The 23,299-nt window shown below is 43.9% G+C and overlaps 1 protein-coding gene across 1 annotated transcript in view; it reads left to right on the top strand.

The window, feature by feature from the left end:
• Positions 1-23,299, top strand: part of LOC118965476 (protein phosphatase 1 regulatory subunit 14C-like) — an 85,156-nt gene that overhangs the window by 8,351 nt on the left and 53,506 nt on the right. Inside the window, exon 2 of the mRNA XM_036984533.1 lies at positions 23,089-23,172. Coding sequence (XP_036840428.1) covers positions 23,089-23,172 — 84 coding nt within the window. The remainder of the gene's footprint in view (positions 1-23,088; positions 23,173-23,299) is intronic.

Below are 23,299 nucleotides of genomic sequence, written 5' to 3'. Positions count from 1 at the left end.
ATCACGCACCCCTGAAGGACCCCCATGTTGAGGATCAGCGTGGCAGATGTGTTGTTGCCCGGGGGGGCGGCCCGGCAGGATGTCCTTGTGAATGTCGACCTGTTTAAAAAGGTCTTGCTCACATTGGCTACTGAGAGCATGATCACACAGTCGTCCGGAACAGCTGGGGCTCTCATGCATGCTTCAGTCTCGCTTGCCTCGAAGCGAGCATAAAAGGCATTATAGCTCATATGGAAGGCTTGCATCACTGGGCAGCTCACCCTGCCATGTCCAACGGGCATCAGAGTAAGTAGGATTCAATCTTAGACTTGTATTAACGCTTTGCCTGTTTGATGGTTCGTTTGAGGGCATAGCGGGATTTAGTGTCCCGCTCCTCTAGCCTTTTGCTCGGTGCGGATGTTGCCTGTAATCCATGGCTTCTGTTTGGGATATGTAAATACGGTCACTGTGGGGATGACGTCGTCGATGTTCTTATTGATGAAGCCAGTGACTGAGGTGGTGTACTCCTCAACGTCATTGGATGAATCCCGGAATATATTCCAGTCTGTGCTAGCTAAACAGTCCAGACCCCTTCCGTATTGAGTGAGCCACTGGTACTTCCTGCTTAGTTTTTTCTTGTAAACAAGAATGAGGAGGATAGATTTATGGTCAGATTTGCCAAATGGAGGGTGTCTCTGTGTGTGGGGTCTAGATTTTTCCCCCTCTGTTTGCACGTGACATGCTGGTAGAAGTTAGGTAAAACCGATTTGAGTTCCCCTGCATTAAAGTCCCCGGCCACTAGGAGCACCACTTCTGGATCAGCATTTTCTTCTTTGTTTATGACCTTATACAGCTGGTTGAGTGGCCTTATACAGCTGGTTGAGTGGCCTTATACAGCTGGTTGAGTGGCCTTATACAGCTGGTTGAGTGACCTTATATAACTGGTTGAGTGGCCTTATACAGCTGGTTGAGTGGCCTTATACAGCTGGTTGAGTGACCTTATATAACTGGTTGAGTGGCCTTATACAGCTGGTTGAGTGGCCTTATACAGCTGGTTGAGTGGCCTTATACAGCTGGTTGAGTGGCCTTACACAGCTGGTTGAGTGACCTTATACAGCTGGTTGAGTGGCCTTATACGGCTGGTTGAGTGGCCTTATACAGCTGGTTGAGTGGCCTTATACAGCTGGTTGAGTGGCCTTATACAGCTGGTTGAGTGGCCTTACACAGCTGGTTGAGTGACCTTATACAGCTGGTTGAGTGACCTTATACAGCTGGTTGAGTGGCCTTATACAGCTGGTTGAGTGACCTTATACAGCTGGTTGAGTGGCCTTATACAGCTGGTTGAGTGGCCTTATACAGCTGGTTGAGTGGCCTTATACAGCTGGTTGAGTGGCCTTATACAGCTGGTTGAGTGGCCTTACACAGCTGGTTGAGTGACCTTATACAGCTGGTTGAGTGGCCTTACACAGCTGGTTGAGTGGCCTTATACAGCTGGTTGAGTGGCCTTATACAGCTGGTTGAGTGACCTTATACAGCTGGTTGAGTGGCCTTATACAGCTGGTTGAGTGGCCTTATACAGCTGGTTGAGTGGCCTTATACAGCTGGTTGAGTGGCCTTATACAGCTGGTTGAGTGGCCTTATACAGCTGGTTGAGTGGCCTTATACAGCTGGTTGAGTGGCCTTATACAGCTGGTTGAGTGACCTTATACAGCTGGTTGAGTGACCTTATACAGCTGGTTGAGTGACCTTATACAGCTGGTTGAGTGACCTTATACAGCTGGTTGAGTGGCCTTATACAGCTGGTTGAGTGACCTTATACAGCTGGTTGAGTGACCTTACACAGCTGGTTGAGTGACCTTACACAGCTGGTTGAGTGACCTTATACAGCTGGTTGAGTGACCTTATACAGCTGGTTGAGTGACCTTATACAGCTGGTTGAGTGACCTTATACAGCTGGTTGAGTGACCTTATACAGCTGGTTGAGTGACCTTATACAGCTGGTTGAGTGGCCTTATACAGCTGGTTGAGTGGCCTTATACAGCTGGTTGAGTGGCCTTATGATGCACAGAAGACCTAGCCAATCCATGTCGTCGTTCAGCCACGACTTGGTGAAACATAAGATATTACAGTTTAATATCCCGTTGGTAGGATAGTCTGGAACGGAGATCATCCAGTTTATTCTCCAGTGATTGCATGTTGTCCGATAGAACGGATGGTAGAGGCGGGTTACCCACTCACCGACGAGGCACCCTGATTTCCGCCCCCTGTACTTCTGTCTTTTCTTCACGCGAATGACGGGGATTTGGGCCTGTTCTCCGGATAGCAGTGTATCCTTCTCGTCGGACTCATTAAAGTAAAATATTTGTCAGTTCGAGGTGAGTAATCGCTGTTCTGATATCCAGAAGCTCTTTTCGGTCATAAGAGAGGGTAGCAGCAACATTATCGGTAGGGTTATGCATTACGGTTAGCAGTGTGGTTAGGGTTAGGCATGAGGTTAGCAGTGTGGTTAGGGTTAGGCATGAGGTTAGCAGTGTGGTTAGGGTTATGCATTACGGTTAGCAGTGTGGTTAGGGTTAGGCATGAGGTTAGCAGTGTGGTTAGGGTTAGGCATGAGGTTAGCAGTGTGGTTAGGGTTATGCATTACGGTTAGCAGTGTGGTTAGGGTTAGGCATGAGGTTAGCAGTGTGGTTAGGGTTAGGCATCAAAATCAAATCAAATCAAATGTATTTATATAGCCCTTCGTACATCAGCTGATATCTCAAAGTGCTGTACAGAAACCCAGCCTAAAACCCCAAACAGCAAGCAATGCAGGTGTAGAAGCACGGTGGCTAGGAAAAACTCCCTAGAAAGGCCAAAACCTAGGAAGAAACATAGAGAGGAACCAGGCTATGTGGGGTGGCCAGTCCTCTTCTGGCTGTGCCGGGTGGAGATTATGACAAAACATGGTCAAGATGTTCAAATGTTCATAGATGACCAGCATGGTCGAATAATAATAATAAGGCAGAATAGTTGAAACTGGAGCAGCAGCACAGTCAGGTGGACTGGGGACAGCAAGGAGTCATCATGTCAGGTATTCCTGGGGCATGGTCCTAGAGCTCAGGTCCTCCGAGAGAGAGAAAGAAAGAGAGAATTAGAGAGAGCATATGTGGGATGGCCAGTCCTCTTCTGGCTGTGCCGGGTGGAGATTATAACAGAACATGGCCAAGATGTTCAAATGTTCATAAATGACCAGCATGGTCGAATAATAATAAGGCAGAACAGTTGAAACTGGAGCAGCAGCACAGCCAGGTGGACTGGGGACAGCAAGGAGTCATCATGTCAGGTAGTCCTGGGGCATGGTCCTAGGGCTCAGTTCCTCCGAGAGAGAGAAAGGTTAGCAGTGAGGTTAGCAGTGTGGTTAGGGTTAGGCATGAGGTTAGCAGTGTGGTTAGGGTTAGGCATGAGGTTAGCAGTGTGGTTAGGGTTATGCATTACGGTTAGCAGTGTGGTTAGGGTTAGGCATGAGGTTAGCAGTGTGGTTAGGGTTAGGCATGAGGTTAGCAGTGTGGTTAGGGTTTGGCATGAGGTTAGCAGTGTGGTTAGGGTTAGGCATGAGGTTAGCAGTGTGGTTAGGGTTAGGCATGAGGTTAGCAGTGTGGTTAGGGTTTGGCATGAGGTTAGCAGTGTGGTTAGGGTTAGGCATGAGGTTAGCAGTGTGGTTAGGGTTAGGCATGAGGTTAGCAGTGTGGTTAGGGTTAGGCATGAGGTTAGCAGTGTGGTTAGGGTTAGGCATGAGGTTAGCAGTGTGGTTAGGGTTAGGCATGAGGCTAGCAGTGTGGTTAGGGTTAGGCATGAGGTTAGCAGTGTGGTTAGGGTTAGGCATGAGGTTAGCAGTGTGGTTAGGGTTAGGCATGAGGTTAGCAGTGTGGTTAGGGTTAGGCATGAGGATAGCAGTGTGGTTAGGCATGAGGTTAGCAGTGTGGTTAGGGTTAGGCATGAGGTTAGCAGTGTGGTTAGGGTTAGGCATGAGGTTAGCAGTGTGGTTAGGGTTAGGCATGAGGTTAGCAGTGTGGTTAGGGTTAGGCATGAGGTTAGCAGTGTGGTTAGGGTTAGGCATGAGGTTAGCAGTGTGGTTAGGGTTTGGCATGAGGTTAGCAGTGTGGTTAGGGTTAGGCATGAGGTTAGCAGTGTGGTTAGGGTTAGGCATGAGATTAGCAGTGTGGTTAGGGTTAGGCATGAGGTTAGCAGTGTGGTTAGGGTTTGGCATGAGGTTAGCGGTGTGGTTAGGGTTAGGCATGAGGTTAGCAGTGTGGTTAGGGTTAGGCATGAGGTTAGCAGTGTGGTTAGGGTTAGGCATGAGGTTAGCAGTGTGGTTAGGGTTAGGCATGAGGTTAGCAGTGTGGTTAGGGTTAGGCATGAGGTTAGCAGTGTGGTTAGGGTTTGGTATTTTTAAATGTTAATTTTATTATGCTCCCCTCACCCTACCACCACTCCCCTCACCCTAACACCCCTCCCCTCACCCTACCACCCCTCCCCTCACCCTACCACCCCTCCCCTCACCCTCCCACCCCTCCCCTCACCCTACCACCCCTCCCCTCACTCTCCCACCCCTCCCCTCACCCTACCACCCATCCCCTCACCCTACCACCCCTCCCCTCACCCTACCACCCCTCCCCTCACCCTACCACCCCTCCCCTCACCCTACCACCCCTCCCCTAATTGCAGTAAACTAATGAACAACAACACTTAGGCTTCTACTTCCACTTATACACATTATACAGTCTGGTTTTCAGAGCTTAACTATAAGTCCTAGCTTCTATCTCTCTCTCTCTGTCTGTGTCTCCTATGACCTTGTCAACAACACGTCTCCTCCCCCTCTCTTCCTTTTCCTCTGTTAGAACCAGATCCACACTATCATGTGAAGCTCAATGTTAGACAAACGGAGAACAGATCATTCATGAAAATGAAGCTGATGCGTTGGTCAATATGTTATACAGTACTGTGAAGACTGTCCTCTACTGTGGCTACAGTCTATTGATTGAACACTGAATCCCCTATGTCCTTGAAGGTTTGGGAAAAGCCAACTGACATTTACTCCTGAAGTGTTGAACTGCTGCACCCAAAGTAGTTATAATTTGACCCTACTGGTTATCTATGTTTGACCATCTTGAAGAACGATCTGGCCTAAATGGCAATGCCCTCCTATAATCTCTACTCGGTACAGCCAGCAGAGGACTGGTCACCCCTGGAAGCCTGGTTCCTCTGGTCTACCCAGTACAGCAGAGGACTGGTCACCCCTCAGAACCTGGTTCCTCTCTACCCAGTACAGCCAGTAGAGGACTGGTCACCCCTCAGAGCCTGGTTCCTCTCTACCCAGTACAGCCAGTAGAGGACTGGTCACCCCTCAGAGCCTGGTTCCTCTCTACCCAGTACAGCCAGTAGAGGACTGGTCACCCCTCAGAGCCTGGTTCCTCTGGTCTACCCAGTACAGCCAGTAGAGGACTGGTCACCCCTCAGAACCTGCTTCCTCTCTACCCAGTACAGCCAGTAGAGGACTGGTCACCCCTCAGAACCTGGTTCCTCTCTACCCAGTACAGCCAGAAGAGGACTGGTCACCCCTCAGAGCCTGGTTCCTCTCTACCCAGTACAGCCAGTAGAGGACTGGTCACCCCTCAGAACCTGGTTCCTCTCTACCCAGTACAGCCAGTAGAGGACTGGTCACCCCTCAGAACCTGGTTCCTCTGGTCTACCCAGTACAGCCAGTAGAGGTCTGGTCACCCCTCAGAGCCTGGTTCCTCTCTACCCAGTACAGCCAGTAGTGGACTGGTCACCCCTCAGAGCCTGGTTCCTCTGGTCTACCCAGTACAGCCAGTAGAGGACTGGTCACCCCTCAGAGCCTGGTTCCTCTCTACCCAGTACAGCCAGAAGAGGACTGGTCACCCCTCAGAGCCTGGTTCCTCTCTACCCAGTACAGCCAGTAGAGGACTGGTCACCCCTCAGAACCTGGTTCCTCTCTACCCAGTACAGCCAGAAGAGGTCTGGTCACCCCTCAGAGCCTGGTTCCTCTCTACCCAGTACAGCCAGTAGTGGACTGGTCACCCCTCAGAGCCTGGTTCCTCTGGTCTACCCAGTACAGCCAGTAGAGGACTGGTCACCCCTCAGAGCCTGGTTCCTCTCTACCCAGTACAGCCAGTAGAGGACTGGTCACCCCTCAGAGCCTGGTTCCTCTGGTCTACCCAGTACAGCCAGTAGAGGACTGGTCACCCCTCAGAGCCTGGTTCCTCTGGTCTACCCAGTACAGCCAGTAGAGGACTGGTCACCCCTCAGAGCCTGGTTCCTCTCTACCCAGTACAGCCAGTAGAGGATTGGTCACCCCTCAGAGCCTTGTTCCTCTGGTCTACCCAGTACAGCCAGTAGAGGACTGGTCACCCCTCAGAGCCTGTTTCTTCTAGGGCTGAGACGCTACCAGTATGACGATATTCGTTAGTATCGTGGCAAGGAAACAAAACACAAAGTGGATGTAACTTCTTTAGGAAAACAGCCCTGATGTTGAAAACAAACATTATGTTGTTATCCAGAGTCTCATGTATTTATTTTCCAAGCTGTAGCACACTATATTATAACACACAGCAGGACAATACTGGTCCCATCCCAGCCCCAGTTCCTTCCGGTTCCTGTCTTTCTAGGGAGGTTTCCTAGCCACTGTTGATGCTTTATAAAATACATTTGACTGGGAGCTCGATTTCCTGGTCTGGTCTGTGCTTCATTCTGTCCTGGTTGGAGTGTTTTGTTAATGTATGTGATCTGTCTCTGTGATCGATTGAACAGGTCTGGCCTGTGCTTCATTCGGTCCTGGTTGGAGTGTATGTGATCTGTCTCTGTGATCGATTGAACAGGTCTGGTCTGTGCTTCATTCGATCCTGGTTGGAGTGTTTTTGTTAATGTATGTGATCTGTCTCTGTAATCGATTGAACAGGTCTGGCCTGTGCTTCATTCGGTCCTGGTTGGAGTGTATGTGATCTGTCTCTGTGATCGATTGAACAGGTCTGGTCTGTGCTTCATTCGATCCTGGTTGGAGTGTTTTGTTAATGTATGTGATCTGTCTCTGTGATCGATTGAACAGGTCTGGTCTGTGCTTCATTCGATCCTGGTTGTAGTGTTTTTGTTAATGTATGTGATCTGTCTCTGTAATCGATTGAACAGGTCTGGCCTATTGACCTTTTTATAGAATGAATGTACAGAAGTCAAGTCTGGTTTCATTTGACCTCAAAGGCGACCTTGAATTAAAGTAACACTGGACAACAGCCATGTTGTCCAACTAAATCTCAGAAGACATTGTTATTATATTATCGGTCTTCACTAAGCCATTAGACCTGCGTATTTCCATGGTTACATCTGTCAGTATAGGCTACATTATTACCATGGACAGACAGGCTACATTATTACCATGGACAGACAGGCTACATTATTACCATGGACAGACAGGCTACATTATTACCATGGACAGACAGGCTACATTATTACCATGGACAGACAGGCTACATTATTACCATGGACAGACAGGCTACATTATTACCATGGACAGACAGGCTACATTATTACCATGGACAGACAGGCTACATTATTACCATGGACAGACAGGCTACATTATTACCATGGACAGACAGGCTACATTATTACCATGGACAGACAGGCTACATTATTACCATGGACAGACAGGCTACATTATTACCATGGACAGACAGGCTACATTATTACCATGGACAGACAGGCTACATTATTACCATGGACAGACAGGCTACATATTAACTCATTATTACCATGGACAGACAGGCTACATTATTACCATGGACAGACAGGCTACATTATTACCATGGACATACAGGCTACATTATTACCATGGACAGACAGGCTACATTATTACCATGGACAGACAGGCTACATTATTACCATGGACAGACAGGCTACATATAAACACATTATTACCATGGACAGACAGGCTACATTATTACCATGGACAGACAGGCTACATTATTACCATGGACAGACAGGCTACATGATTACCATGGACAGACAGGCTACATTATTACCATGGACAGACAGACCACATTATTACCATGGACAGACAGACCACATATAAACACATTATTAGTAATGCACTAATGATTACAGGAGTTCTAGGTCAGACTAACCAACAAACACGTGTACCAGCCATCATATGTGAACTTTCCGTCCATCATTGAACAGATTGCCATTGATCATTAGGCCCTGCAGGTTCCCCAGACTGACTGACTGACAGGTCAGGCCTGAGGGGAACGAGCTCCTCGAAACACCATAAATGATAACGGCTGTTTAAACGACTGACCCTGATCCCCCCCGTAGCTAAGTAAAGGGTTTTTCTCCTGGCTGAGGGGGGAGGGGTTTTATAGGTATTTTTTTTCTCCTAGTCTTCCTCTGTGTGATTTATTTACTAGCCGCTGTAGAGAACAAACCGCGTTTCCATTCTTCATTTTCACATCATACAGTATAAAAAATAGTAATGACAGCTGTGATGGAAACAGGACGTTTCTGGTACCATTTTTCTAAATGTTGACAGGTAATTTGTTCATTCAACATTGGTGGGATCTTTTTGTGTCGGTAAAATTAATTATGAGGGGAAATGGCGTTCGAAACACTTATTTATGCACAAATATTAACCTAAAAACCATCATATCGAAGTGAACTTGGATTCACGCATGATACACTACTTGGCCCAAAGTATGTGGACACCCCTTCAAATTAGTGGATTCGTTGCTGACGGGTGTATAAAAATCAAGCCCACCGCCATGCGATCTCCATAGACAATCATTGTCAGTAGAATGACCCGTACTGAAGAGCTCAGTGACTTTCAACATGGCACCTTCACAGGATGCACACCTTTCCAACAAGTCAGCTCGTCAAATCTGCTCAAGCTTCCCCTGGTCAACTGTAAGTGCTGATTTTGTGAAGCGGAAAGGTCTAGAAGCAACAACGGCTCAGCCGCTAAAATCTGTCCCCAATTATAGATGGATAGCTAGATAGTGCTAGATGCTGACTGGAATAGATTCAAAACATACACAGATAAGTGTGTATATTACAACACACAGCTGGCCCAGTGCCAGATATCTGACTTAAAACAAGGAGAAAAGGTCAGAGGTTGTTTAGACTCCTCTCTCTCTCTCGCCCTCTCTCACCCTCCCTCTCTGTCTCACGTTCTCTCTCTCTCCCTTTCTCTCTCTCCTCTCTCCTCAAATGTTCCTATTCCTCCCCAGAGAGACCAGGAAGATACAACCCTTTATAGAGACATGACTAGAGAGAATGTGTATTGTCAGGCCAGCTTAGGACCCCTTATAGAGACATGACTAGAGAGAATGTGTATTGTCAGGCCAGCTTAGGACCCTTTATAGAGACATCACTAGAGAGAGAATGTGTATTGTCAGGCCAGCTTAGGACCCTTTATAGAGACCTCACTAGAGAGAATGTGTATTGTCAGGCCAGCTTAGGACCCTTTATAGAGAGAATGTGTATCGTCAGGCCAGCTTAGGACCCCTTATAGAGAGAATGTGTATTGTCAGGCCAGCTTAGGACCCTTTATAGAGACCTCACTAGAGAGAATGTGTATTGTCAGGCCAGCTTAGGACCCTTTATAGAGACCTCACTAGAGAGAATGTGTATTGTCAGGCCAGCTTAGGACCCTTTATAGAGAGAATGTGTATTGTCAGGCCAGCTTAGGACCCCTTATAGAGAGAATGTGTATTGTCAGGCCAGCTTAGGACCCTTTATAGAGACCTCACTAGAGAGAATGTGTATTGTCAGGCCAGCTTAGGACCCTTTATAGAGACCTCACTAGAGAGAATGTGTATTGTCAGGCCAGCTTAGGACCCTTTATAGAGACCTCACTAGAGAGAATGTGTATTGTCAGGCCAGCTTAGGACCCTTTATAGAGACCTCACTAGAGAGAATGTGTATTGTCAGGCCAGCTTAGGACCCCTTATAGAGACATCACTAGAGAGAATGTGTATTGTCAGGCCAGCTTAGGACCCTTTATAGAGACATGACTAGAGAGAATGTTTATTGTCAGGCCAGCTTAGGACCCCTTTATAGAGAGAATGTGTATTGTCAGGCCAGCTTAGGACCCCTTATAGAGACATCACTAGAGAGAATGTGTATTGTCAGGCCAGCTTAGGACCCCTTTATAGAGAGAATGTGTATTGTCAGGCCAGCTAGGACCCTTTATAGAGACATCACTAGAGAGAATGTGTATTGTCAGGCCAGCTTAGGACCCTTTATAGAGACATCACTAGAGAGAGAATGTGTATTGTCAGGCCAGCTTAGGACCCTTTATAGAGACCTCACTAGAGAGAATGTGTATTGTCAGGCCAGCTTAGGACCCTTTATAGAGACATGACTAGAGAGAATGTGTATTGTCAGGCCAGCTTAGGACCCTTTATAGAGACATCACTAGAGAGAATGTGTATTGTCAGGCCAGCTTAGGACGCTTTATAGAGACATCACTAGAGAGAATGTGTATTGTCAGGCCAGCTTAGGACCCTTTATAGAGAGAATGTGTATTGTCAGGCCAGCTTAGGACCCTTTATAGAGACATGACTAGAGAGAATGTGTATTGTCAGGCCAGCTTAGGACCCTTTATAGAGAGAATGTGTATTGTCAGGCCAGCTTAGGACCCTTTATAGAGACATGACTAGAGAGAATGTGTATTGTCAGGCCAGCTTAGGACCCTTTATAGAGAGAATGTGTATTGTCAGGCCAGCTTAGGACCCTTTATAGAGACCTCACTAGAGAGAATGTGTATTGTCAGGCCAGCTTAGGACCCTTTATAGAGACATGACTAGAGAGAATGTGTATTGTCAGGCCAGCTTAGGACCCCTTATAGAGACATCACTAGAGAGAATGTGTATTGTCAGGCCAGCTTAGGACCCTTTATAGAGACAGCACTAGAGAGAGACCTGACAGTTAGGCCAGCCAGTCAATATGCAGCTTGTTCAAGATTTCTGAATGGGTTATAAACATTAACATCATTAGTTTATGGGTTTTAAACATTAACACCATTATTTTAAAGACGCACAGCCTTCTTTCAAATCAAATCAAATCAAATTTATTTATATAGCCCTATTAGCTGATATCTCAAAGTGCTGTACAGAAACCCAGCCTAAAACCCCAAACAGCAAGCAATGCAGGTGTAGAAGCACGGTGGCTAGGAAAAACTCCCTAGAAAGGCCAAAACCTAGGAAGAAACCTAGAGAGGAACCAGGCTATGTGGGGTGGCCAGTCCTCTTCTGGCTGTGCAGGGTGGAGATTATAACAGAACATGGCCAAGATGTTCAAATGTTCATAAATGACCAGCATGGTCGAATAATAATAAGGCAGAACAGTTGAAACTGGAGCAGCAGCACAGCCAGGTGGACTGGGGACAGCGAGGAGTCATCATGTCAGGTAGTCCTGGGGCATGGTCCTAGGGCTCAGGTCCTCCGAGAGAGAGAAAGAAAGAGAGAAGGAGAGAATTAGAGAACGCACACTTAGATTCACACAGGACACCGAATAGGACAGGAGAAGTACTCCAGATATAACAAACTGACCCTAGCCCCCTGACACAAACTACTGCAGCATAAATATTGGAGGCTGAGACAGGAGGGGTCAGGAGACACTGTGGCCCCATCCGAGGACACCCCCGGACAGGGCCAAACAGGAAGGATATAACCCCACCCACTTTGCCAAAGCACAGCCCCCACACCACTAGAGGGATATCTTCAACCACCAACTTACCATCCTGAGACAAGGCTGAGTATAGCCCACAAAGACCTCCGCCACAGCACAACCCAAGGGGGAGGGGGGGGGGTGCCAACCCAGACAGGATGACCACATCAGTGAATCAACCCACTCAGGTGACGCACCCCCTCCAGGGACGGCATGAGAGAGCCCCAGTAAGCCAGTGACTCAGCCCCTGTAATAGGGTTAGAGGCAGAGAATCCCAGTGGAAAGAGGGGAACCGGCCAGGCAGAGACAGCAAGGGCGGTTCGTTGCTCCAGAGCCTTTCCGTTCACCTTCCCAATCCTGGGCCAGACTACACTCAATCATATGACCCACTGAAGAGATGAGTCTTCAGTAGAGACTTAAAGGTTGAGACCGAGTTTGAGTCTCTGACATGGGTAGGCAGACCGTTCCATAAAAATGGAGCTCTATAGGAGAAAGCCCTGCCTCCAGCTGTTTGCTTAGAAATTCTAGGGACAATTGGGAGGCCTGCGTCTTGTGACCGTAGCGTACGTGTAGGTACAGTGCCTTGCGAAAGTATTCGGCCCCCTTGAACTTTGCGACCTTTTGCCACATTTCAGGCTTCAAACATAAAGATATAAAACTGTATTTTTTTGTGAAGAATCAACAACAAGTGGGACACAATCATGAAGTGGAACGACATTTATTGGATATTTCAAACTTTTTTAACAAATCAAAAACTGAAAAATTGGGCGTGCAAAATTATTCAGCCCCCTTAAGTTAATACTTTGTAGCGCCACCTTTTGCTGCGATTACAGCTGTAAGTCGCTTGGGGTATGTCTCTATCAGTTTTGCACATCGAGAGACTGAAATTTTTGCCCATTCCTCCTTGCAAAACAGCTCGAGCACAGTGAGGTTGGATGGAGAGCATTTGTGAACAGCAGTTTTCAGTTCTTTCCACAGATTCTCGATTGGATTCAGGTCTGGACTTTGACGTGGCCATTCTAACACCTGGATATGTTTATTTTTGAACCATTCAATTGTAGATTTTGCTTTATGTTTTGGATCTTTGTCTTGTTGGAAGACAAATCTCCATCCCAGTCTCAGGTCTTTTGCAGACTCCATCAGGTTTTCTTCCAGAATGGTCCTGTATTTGGCTCCATCCATCTTCCCATCAATTTTAACCATCTTCCCTGTCCCTGCTGAAGAAAAGCAGGCCCAAACCATGATGCTGCCACCAACATGTTTGACAGTGGGGATGGTGTGTTCAGCTGTGTTGCTTTTACGCCAAACATAACGCTTTGCATTGTTGCCAAAAAGTTCAATTTTGGTTTCATCTGACCAGAGCACCTTCTTCCACATGTTTGGTGTGTCTCCCAGGTGGCTTGTGGCAAACTTTAAACTAAACTTTTTATGGATATCTTTAAGAAATGGCTTTCTTCTTGCCACTCTTCCATAAAGGCCAGATTTGTGCAATATACGACTGATTGTTGTCCTATGGACAGAGTCTCCCACCTCAGCTGTAGATCTCTGCAGTTCATCCAGAGTGATCATGGGCCTCTTGGCTGCATCTCTGATCAGTCTTCTCCTTGTATGAGCTGAAAGTTTAGAGGGACGGCCAGGTATTGGTAGATTTGCAGTGGTCTGATACTCCTTCCATTTCAATATTATCGCTTGCACAGTGCTCCTTGGGATGTTTAAAGCTTGGGAAATATTTTTGTATCCAAATCCGGCTTTAAACTTCTTCACAACAGTATCTCGGACCTGCCTGGTGTGTTCCTTGTTCTTCATGATGCTCTCTGCGCTTTTAACGGACCTCTGAGACTATCACAGTGCAGGTGCATTTATACGGAGACTTGATTACACACAGGTGGATTGTATTTATCATCATTAGTCATTTAGGTCAACATTGGATCATTCAGAGATCCTCACTGAACTTCTGGAGAGAGTTTGCTGCAATGAAAGTAAAGGGGCTGAATAATTTTGCACGCCCAATTTTTCAGTTTTTGATTTGTTAAAAAAGTTTGAAATATCCAATAAATGTTGTTCCACTTCATGATTGTGTCCCACTTGTTGTTGATTCTTCACAAAAAAATACAGTTTTATATCTTTATGTTTGAACCCTGAAATGTGGCAAAAGGTCGCAAAGTTCAAGGGTGCCGAATACTTTCGCAAGGCACTGTATGTACGGCAGGACCAAATCAGAGAGATAGGTAGGAGCAAGCCCATGTAATACTTTGTAGGTTAGCAGTAAAACCTTGAAATCAGCCCTTGCTTTGACAGGAAACCAGTGTAGAGAGGCTAGCACTGAAGTAATATGATCACATTTTTTGGTTCTAGTCAGGATTCTAGCAGCCGTATTTAGCACTAACTGAAGTTTATTTAGTGCTTTATCCGGGTAGCCGGAAAGTAGAGCATTGCAGTAGTCTAACCTAGAAGTGACAAAAGCATGGATTAATTTTTCTGCATCATTTTTGGACAGAACGTTTCTGATTTTTGCAATGTTACGTAGATGGAATAAAGCTGTCCTTGAAATGGTCTTGATATGTTCTTCAAAAGAGAGATCAGGGTCCAGAGTAACTCTGAGGTCCTTCACAGTTTTATTTGAGACGACTGTACAACCATTAAGATTAATTGTCAGATTCAACAGAAGATCTCTTTGTTTCTTGGGACCTAGAACAAGCATCTCTGTTTTGTCTGAGTTTAAAAGTAGAACGTTTGCAGCCATCCACTTCCTTATGTCTGAAACACATGCTTCTAGCAAAGGCAATTTTGGGGCTTCACCATGTTTCATTGAAATGTACAGCTGTGTGTCATCCGCATAGCAGTGAAAGTTAACATTATGTTTTCGAATAACATCCCCAAGAGGTAAAATATATAGTGAAAACAATAGTGGTCCTAAAACGGAACCTTGAGGAACACCGACATTTACAGTTGATTTATCAGAGGACAAACCATTCACAGAGACAAACTGATATCTTTCCGACAGATAAGATCTAAACCAGGCCAGAACTTGTCCGTGTAGACCAATTTGGGTTTCCAATCTCTCCAAAAGAATGTGGTGATCGATGGTATCAAAAGCAGCACTAAGGTCTAGGAGCACGAGGACAGATGCAGAGCCTCGGTCCGATGCCTTTAAAATGTCATTTACCACCTTCACAAGTGCCGTCTCAGTGCTATGATGGGGTCTAAAACCAGACTGAAGCATTTCGTATACATTGTTTGTCTTCAGTAAGGCAGTGAGTTGCTGCGCAACAGCCTTTTCTAAAATTTTTGAGAGGAATGGAAGATTCGATATAGGCCGATAGTTTTTTATATTTTCTGGGTCAAGGTTTGGCTTTTTCAAGAGAGGCTTTATTACTGCCACTTTTAGTGAGTTTGGTACACATCCGGTGGATAGAGAGCCGTGAGAGTGGTAGAGGAAGGGAAAGGTTCTTAGCTGTTAGCTGTGTCTTCATTCCACAATTCACTGTATCCCTTCACTGTTCTTTAAGCCTGTTCAGTATGATTCACTTAGCTGTTTCTTCATTCCACAGCTCACCGTGTCCCTTCCTCCATCTAAGGAGCACTACAGCTACAGGATGTATTTAGGGAATATAGAGGGAGGGGAGGGAGAGGGAGAGCTTCTCTCTTTTCTCATCTTTAACCTTTCCCTTCCTCTACCACTCTCTCTGTCTCAATGGGGGAGGGATCTTCCCTTCTCGCTCACCTTGTTGCGCAGCAGATTAGAGGGCTGAGCTTTGACATTTCCCGACGCCCACTCCTCCTCCTCCTGTTACTCCTCCTCATCATCATCATCATGTCCTCAGCCCCACAGACCTCATATAATCACCATGACCCACTTATCTCTCTCTCATTCTGCTGTGTGTTCTATATTATACATATTGCAGGACTGTGCACGTGCACCCGTTTTGGTTGCAAGAATGTTCTATCGCTTGCTTCATATACCCTAGGGGTTCTTCTTCACTGAACTGAACCAAATATAGAACCCCTAGAGTTCCTCTTCACTGAACCAAATATAGAACCCCAAGAGTTCCTCTTCACTGAACCAAATATAGAACCCCAAGAGTTCCTCTTCACTGAACCAAATATAAAACCCCAAGAGTTCCTCTTCACTGAACCAAATAGAAAACCCCAAGAGTTCCTCTTCACTGAGCCAAAATGTGTTCCATATAGAACCCTGTATGGTGCCATTGATGAATTATGGATGATGCTAATAGTCATATTCCTAGCTAAGAATATGACGTAATACACAATGAAATCATTATGTGCAAACATAGTTTGTAAATATTCCCAGGTGGCCAGTGAGGAATGATGACCCAGTTCAATCTTTGTACCAACTCTGCCTGACTTCTTTATGGAACAGAATAGTATGGGTTATTGTCTGACTTCTTTATGGAACAGAATAGTATGGGTTGTTGTCTGTCTTCTTTATGGAACAGAATAGTATGGGTTGTTGTCTGTCTTCTTTATGGAACAGAATAGTATGGGTTATTGTCTGTCTTCTTTATGGAACAGAATAGTATGGGTTGTTGTCTGTCTTCCTTATGGAACAGAATAGTATGGGTTGTTGTCTGTCTTCTTTATGGAACAGAATAGTATGGGTTGTTGTCTGTCTTCTTTATGGAACAGAATAGTGTGGGTTGTTGGTCTTCTTTATGGAACAGAATAGTATGTATTGTTGTCTGGCTGTCTTCCTTATGGAACAGAATAGTATGGGTTGTTGTCTGTCTTCTTTATGGAACAGAATAGTATGGGTTGTTGTCTGGCTGACTTCTTTATGCAACAGAATAGTATGGGTTGTTGTCTGTCTTTATGGAACAGAATAGTATGGGTTATTGTCTGTCTTCTTTATGGAACAGAATAGTATGGGTTGTTGTCTGTCTTCCTTATGGAACAGAATAGTATGGGTTGTTGTCTGTCTTCTTTATGGAACAGAATAGTATGGGTGGTTGTCTGTCTTCTTTATGGAACAGAATAGTATGGGTTGTTGTCTGGCTGACTTCTTTATGCAACAGAATAGTATGGGTTGTTGTCTGTCTTCTTTATGGAACAGAATAGTATGGGTTGTTGTCTGGCTGACTTCTTTATGCAACAGAATAGTATGGGTTGTTGTCTGTCTTTATGGAACAGAATAGTATGGGTTATTGTCTGTCTTCTTTATGGAACAGAATAGTATGGGTTGTTGTCTGTCTTCCTTATGGAACAGAATAGTATGGGTTGTTGTCTGTCTTCTTTATGGAACAGAATAGTATGGGTTGTTGTCTGTCTTCTTTATGGAACAGAATAGTGTGGGTTGTTGGTCTTCTTTATGGAACAGAATAGTATGTATTGTTGTCTGGCTGTCTTCCTTATGGAACAGAATAGTATTGGTTGTTGTCTGTCTTCTTTATGGAACAGAATGGTATGGGTTGTTGTCTGGCTGACTTCCTTATGGAACAGAATAGTATGGGTTGTTGTCTGTCTTCTTTATGGAACAGAATAGTATGGGTTGTTGTCTGTCTTCTTTATGGAACAGAATAGTATGGGTTGTTGTCTGGCTGACTTCTTTATGCAACAGAATAGTATGGGTTGTTGTCTGGCTGTCTTTATGGAACAGAATAGTATGGGTTGTTGTCTGTCTTCTTTATGGAACAGAATAGTATGGGTTGTTGTCTGTCTTCTTTATGGAACAGAATAGTATGGGTTGTTGTCTGTCTTCTTTATGGAACAGAATAGTATGGGTTGTTGTCTGTCTGTCTTTATGGAACAGAATAGTATGGGTTGTTGGCTGCCTTCTTTATGGAACAGAATAGTATGGGTTGTTGTTTTCTGTCTTCTTTATGGAACAGAATAGTATGGGTTGTTGTCTGTCTTCCTTATGGAACAGAATAGTATGGGTTGTTGTCTGTCTTCTTTATGGAACAGAATAGTATGGGTTGTTGTCTGTCTTTATGGAACAGAATAGTATGGGTTGTTGTCTGTCTTCCTTATGGAACAGAATAGTATGGGTTGTTGTCTGTCTTCTTTATGGAACAGAATAGTATGGGTTGTTGTCTGTCTTCCTTATGGAACAGAATAGTGTGGGTTGTTGTCTGTCTTTATGGAACAGAATAGTATGGGTTGTTGTTGTCTGTCTTCTTTATGGAACATAATAGTATGGGTTGTTGTCTGTCTTCCTTATGGAACAGAATAGTATGGGTTGTTGTCTGTCTTCCTTATGGAACAGAATAGTGTGGGTTGTTGTCTGTCTTTATGGAACAGAATAGTATGGGTTGTTTTTGTCTGTCTTCTTTATGGAACATAATAGTATGGGTTGTTGTCTGTCTTCCTTATGGAACAGAATAGTATGGGTTGTTGTCTTTCTTTATGGAACAGAATAGTATGGGTTGTTGTCTGTCTTCCTTATGGAACAGAATAGTATGGGTTGTTGTCTGTCTTCCTTATGGAACAGAATAGTATGGGTTGTTGTTTGTCTTCTTTATGGAACAGAATAGTATGGGTTGTTGTCTTTCTTTATGGAACAGAATAGTATGGGTTGTTGTCTGTCTTCCTTATGGAACAGAATAGTATGGGTTGTTGTCTGTCTTCTTTATGGAACAGAATAGTATGGGTTGTTGTCTGTCTTCTTTATGGAACAGAATAGTATGGGTTGTTGTCTGTCTTCTTTATGGAACAGAATAGTATGGGTTGTTGTCTGTCTTCTTTATGGAACAGAATAGTATGGGTTGTTGTCTGTCTTCTTTATGGAACAGAATAGTATGGGTTGTTGTCTGGCTGTCTTCCTTATGGAACAGAATAGTATGGGTTGTTGTCTGTCTTCTTTATGGAACAGAATAGTATGGGTTGTTGTCTGTCTGTCTTTATGGAACAGAATAGTATGGGTTGTTGGCTGTCTTCTTTATGGAACAGAATAGTATGGGTTGTTGTTGTCTGTCTTCTTTATGGAACAGAATAGTATGGGTTGTTGGCTGTCTTCTTTATGGAACAGAATAGTATGGGTTGTTGTCTGTCTTCTTTATGGAACAGAATAGTATGGGTTGTTGTTGTCTGTCTTCTTTATGGAACAGAATAGTATGGGTTGTTGTCTGTCTTCTTTATGGAACAGAATAGTATGGGTTGTTGTCTGTCTTTATGGAACAGAATAGTATGGGTTGTTGTCTGTCTTCTTTATGGAACAGAATAGTATGGGTTGTTGTCTGTCTTCTTTATGGAACAGAATAGTATGGGTTGTTGTCTGTCTTCTTTATGGAACAGAATAGTATGGGTTGTTGTCTGTCTTCCTTATGGAACAGAATAGTATGGGTTGTTGTCTGTCTTCTTTATGGAACAGAATAGTATGGGTTGTTGTCTGTCTTCCTTATGGAACAGAATAGTATGGGTTGTTGTCTGTCTTCTTTATGGAACAGAATAGTATGGGTTGTTGTCTGTCTTCTTTATGGAACAGAATAGTATGGGTTGTTGTCTGTCTTCTTTATGGAACAGAATAGTATGGGTTGTTGTTGTCTGTCTTCTTTATGGAACAGAATAGTATGGGTTGTTGTCTGTCTTCCTTATGGAACAGAATAGTATGGGTTGTTGTCTGTCTTCTTTATGGAACAGAATAGTATGGGTTGTTGTCTGTCTTCTTTATGGAACAGAATAGTATGGGTTGTTGTCTGTCTTCTTTATGGAACAGAATAGTATGGGTTGTTGTCTGTCTTCTTTATGGAACAGAATAGTATGGGTTGTTGTCTGTCTTCTTTATGGAACAGAATAGTATGGGTTGTTGTCTGTCTTCCTTATGGAACAGAATAGTGTGGGTTGTTGTCTGTCTTTATGGAACAGAATAGTATGGGTTGTTGGCTGTCTTCTTTATGGAACAGAATAGTATGGGTTGTTGTTGTCTGTCTTCTTTATGGAACAGAATAGTATGGGTTGTTGTCTGTCTTCTTTATGGAACAGAATAGTATGGGTTGTTGTCTGTCTTCTTTATGGAACAGAATAGTATGGGTTGTTGTCTGGCTGTCTTCCTTATGGAACAGAATAGTATGGGTTGTTGTCTGTCTTCTTTATGGAACAGAATAGTATGGGTTGTTGTCTGTCTGTCTTTATGGAACAGAATAGTATGGGTTGTTGGCTGTCTTCTTTATGGAACAGAATAGTATGGGTTGTTGTTGTCTGTCTTCTTTATGGAACAGAATAGTATGGGTTGTTGGCTGTCTTCTTTATGGAACAGAATAGTATGGGTTGTTGGCTGTCTTCTTTATGGAACAGAATAGTATGGGTTGTTGTTGTCTGTCTTCTTTATGGAACAGAATAGTATGGGTTGTTGTCTGTCTTCTTTATGGAACAGAATTGTATGGGTTGTTGTCTGTCTTTATGGAACAGAATAGTATGGGTTGTTGTCTGTCTTCTTTATGGAACAGAATAGTATGGGTTGTTGTCTGTCTTCTTTATGGAACAGAATAGTATGGGTTGTTGTCTGTCTTCTTTATGGAACAGAATAGTATGGGTTGTTGTCTGTCTTCTTTATGGAACAGAATAGTATGGGTTGTTGTCTGTCTTCTTTATGGAACAGAATAGTATGGGTTGTTGTCTGTCTTCCTTATGGAACAGAATAGTATGGGTTGTTGTCTGTCTTCTTTATGGAACAGAATAGTATGGGTTGTTGTCTGTCTTCCTTATGGAACAGAATAGTGTGGGTTGTTGTCTGTCTTTATGGAACAGAATAGTATGGGTTGTTGTTGTCTGTCTTCTTTATGGAACATAATAGTATGGGTTGTTGTCTTTCTTTATGGAACAGAATAGTATGGGTTGTTTTCTGTCTTCCTTATGGAACATAATTGTATGGGTTGTTGTCTGTCTTCCTTATGGAACAGAATAGTATGGGTTGTTGTCTGTCTTCTTTATGGAACAGAATAGTATGGGTTGTTGTCTGGCTGTCTTCCTTATGGAACAGAATAGTATGGGTTGTTGTCTGTCTTCTTTATGGAACAGAATAGTATGGGTTGTTGTCTGTCTGTCTTTATGGAACAGAATAGTATGGGTTGTTGGCTGTCTTCTTTATGGAACAGAATAGTATGGGTTGTTGTTGTCTGTCTTCTTTATGGAACAGAATAGTATGGGTTGTTGGCTGTCTTCTTTATGGAACAGAATAGTATGGGTTGTTGGCTGTCTTCTTTATGGAACAGAATAGTATGGGTTGTTGTTGTCTGTCTTCTTTATGGAACAGAATAGTATGGGTTGTTGTCTGTCTTCTTTATGGAACAGAATAGTATGGGTTGTTGTCTGTCTTTATGGAACAGAATAGTATGGGTTGTTGTCTGTCTTCTTTATGGAACATAATAGTATGGGTTGTTGTCTGTCTTCTTTATGGAACAGAATAGTATGGGTTGTTGTCTGTCTTCTTTATGGAACAGAATAGTATGGGTTGTTGTCTGTCTTCTTTATGGAACAGAATAGTATGGGTTGTTGTCTGTCTTCCTTATGGAACAGAATAGTATGGGTTGTTGTCTGTCTTCTTTATGGAACAGAATAGTATGGGTTGTTGTCTGTCTTCTTTATGGAACATAATAGTATGGGTTGTTGTCTGTCTTTATGGAACAGAATAGTATGGGTTGTTGTCTGTCTTCTTTATGGAACAGAATAGTATGGGTTGTTGTCTGTCTTCCTTATGGAACAGAATAGTATGGGTTGTTGTCTGTCTTCTTTATGGAACAGAATAGTTTGGGTTGTTGTCTGTCTTCTTTATGGAACAGAATAGTATGGGTTGTTGTCTGTCTTCTTTATGGAACAGAATAGTATGGGTTGTTGTCTGTCTTCTTTATGGAACAGAATAGTATGGGTTGTTGTCTGGCTGTCTTCCTTATGGAACAGAATAGTATGGGTTGTTGTCTGTCTTCTTTATGGAACAGAATAGTATGGGTTGTTGTCTGTCTTTATGGAACAGAATAGTATGGGTTGTTGTCTGGCTGTCTTCCTTATGGAACAGAATAGTATGGGTTGTTGTCTGTCTTCTTTATGGAACAGAATAGTATGGGTTGTTGGCTGACTTCTTTATGCAACAGAATAGTATGGGTTGTTGTCTGGCTGTCTTCCTTATGGAACAGAATAGTATGGGTTGTTGTCTGTCTTTATGGAACAGAATAGTATGGGTTGTTGTCTGTCTTCTTTATGGAACAGAATAGTATGGGTTGTTGTCTGTCTTCTTTATGGAACAGAATAGTATGGGTTGTTGTCTGGCTGTCTTCCTTATGGAACAGAATAGTATGGGTTGTTGTCTGTCTTCTTTATGGAACAGAATAGTATGGGTTGTTGGCTGACTTCTTTATGCAACAGAATAGTATGGGTTGTTGTCTGGCTGTCTTCCTTATGGAACAGAATAGTATGGGTTGTTGTCTGTCTTCTTTATGGAACAGAATAGTATGGGTTGTTGTCTGTCTTCTTTATGGAACAGAATAGTATGGGTTGTTGTCTGTCTTCTTTATGGAACAGAATAGTATGGGTTGTTGTCTGTCTTCTTTATGGAACAGAATAGTATGGGTTGTTGTCTGTCTTCTTTATGGAACAGAATAGTATGGGTTGTTGTCTGGCTGTCTTCCTTATGGAACAGAATAGTATGGGTTGTTGTCTGTCTTCTTTATGGAACAGAACAGTATGGGTTGTTGTCTGTCTTCTTTATGGAACAGAATAGTATGGGTTGTTGGCTGACTTCTTTATGCAACAGAATACTATTGGTTGTTGCCTGCATTCCTGAGAAGATAAAAGGAGCAAAAACAAGAGTTAATGTTCAGAAAAAAACTTGAGTTAATCTGCCAAAATGAAGACAACGCAATGCAGACATATACATCTGATGCTGCACATTTAGCTGACCCAATGTTACAACGTAGTGATTGGTGCTTTGGAAACATGCTGAAGTACGGACCGACTGATGGGAACATGTCTACAACTTCATCAGAAATCTGTCAAACTCTCCTAAATAAGTGACAAGCTACATGGTGTTTATCAGTGCATTACCCAACATCCTTAGCTTGCTAGCTGACATTACATCCATGTGTTTACCAGTGATGCTAGCTAGCAACAGGCTGGCTACAACAAGCTAATAGAAGCTGGGTTTACACAACCAACTAATTTCTGCACATGCTGGAGAAGTTTGCCCTTCACAGATGAATCCCAGTTTCAACTGTTCCCGGGCAGATGGTGTGGGCAAGCGGTTTTCTGATGTCAAAGTTTTGAACAGAGTAGTACCCCATGTGGCAGTGGGGGTTCTGGTATGAGCAGGCATGAAGCTACGGACAAGGAACACAATGTGAATGAACAGAGATGCCGTGACGACGTCCTCCCATTGTCGTGCTTGATCTCCATATGTAATACTTTCTGGTGTGTGTATCACTGACTGTGTGTGTGTGTCTTGTGTTGCAGGAAGAGGAGATGCCGGAGGTAGAGATAGATATTGATGACCTGCTGGAAGTCAACAGTGAAGATGACAGAGCTGTAAAACTACAGGTAAATTGTATTTATTTATTAATATTTTGGGCGGGGGGGGGGGGGTTGCAATTTTCTGCATCATTTCCAACCCCCCATATATTTATTTTGTAAATATACACAGTCAAAAGTTTGGACACACCTACTC

The sequence above is a fragment of the Oncorhynchus mykiss genome, chromosome 8, assembly GCF_013265735.2.
Source record: "Oncorhynchus mykiss isolate Arlee chromosome 8, USDA_OmykA_1.1, whole genome shotgun sequence".
NCBI classification, from domain to species: Eukaryota; Metazoa; Chordata; class Actinopteri; order Salmoniformes; family Salmonidae; genus Oncorhynchus; species Oncorhynchus mykiss.
The sequence above is the reverse complement of the archived record's forward strand: the minus strand, read 5'-3'. Positions and strand labels throughout refer to the sequence as shown.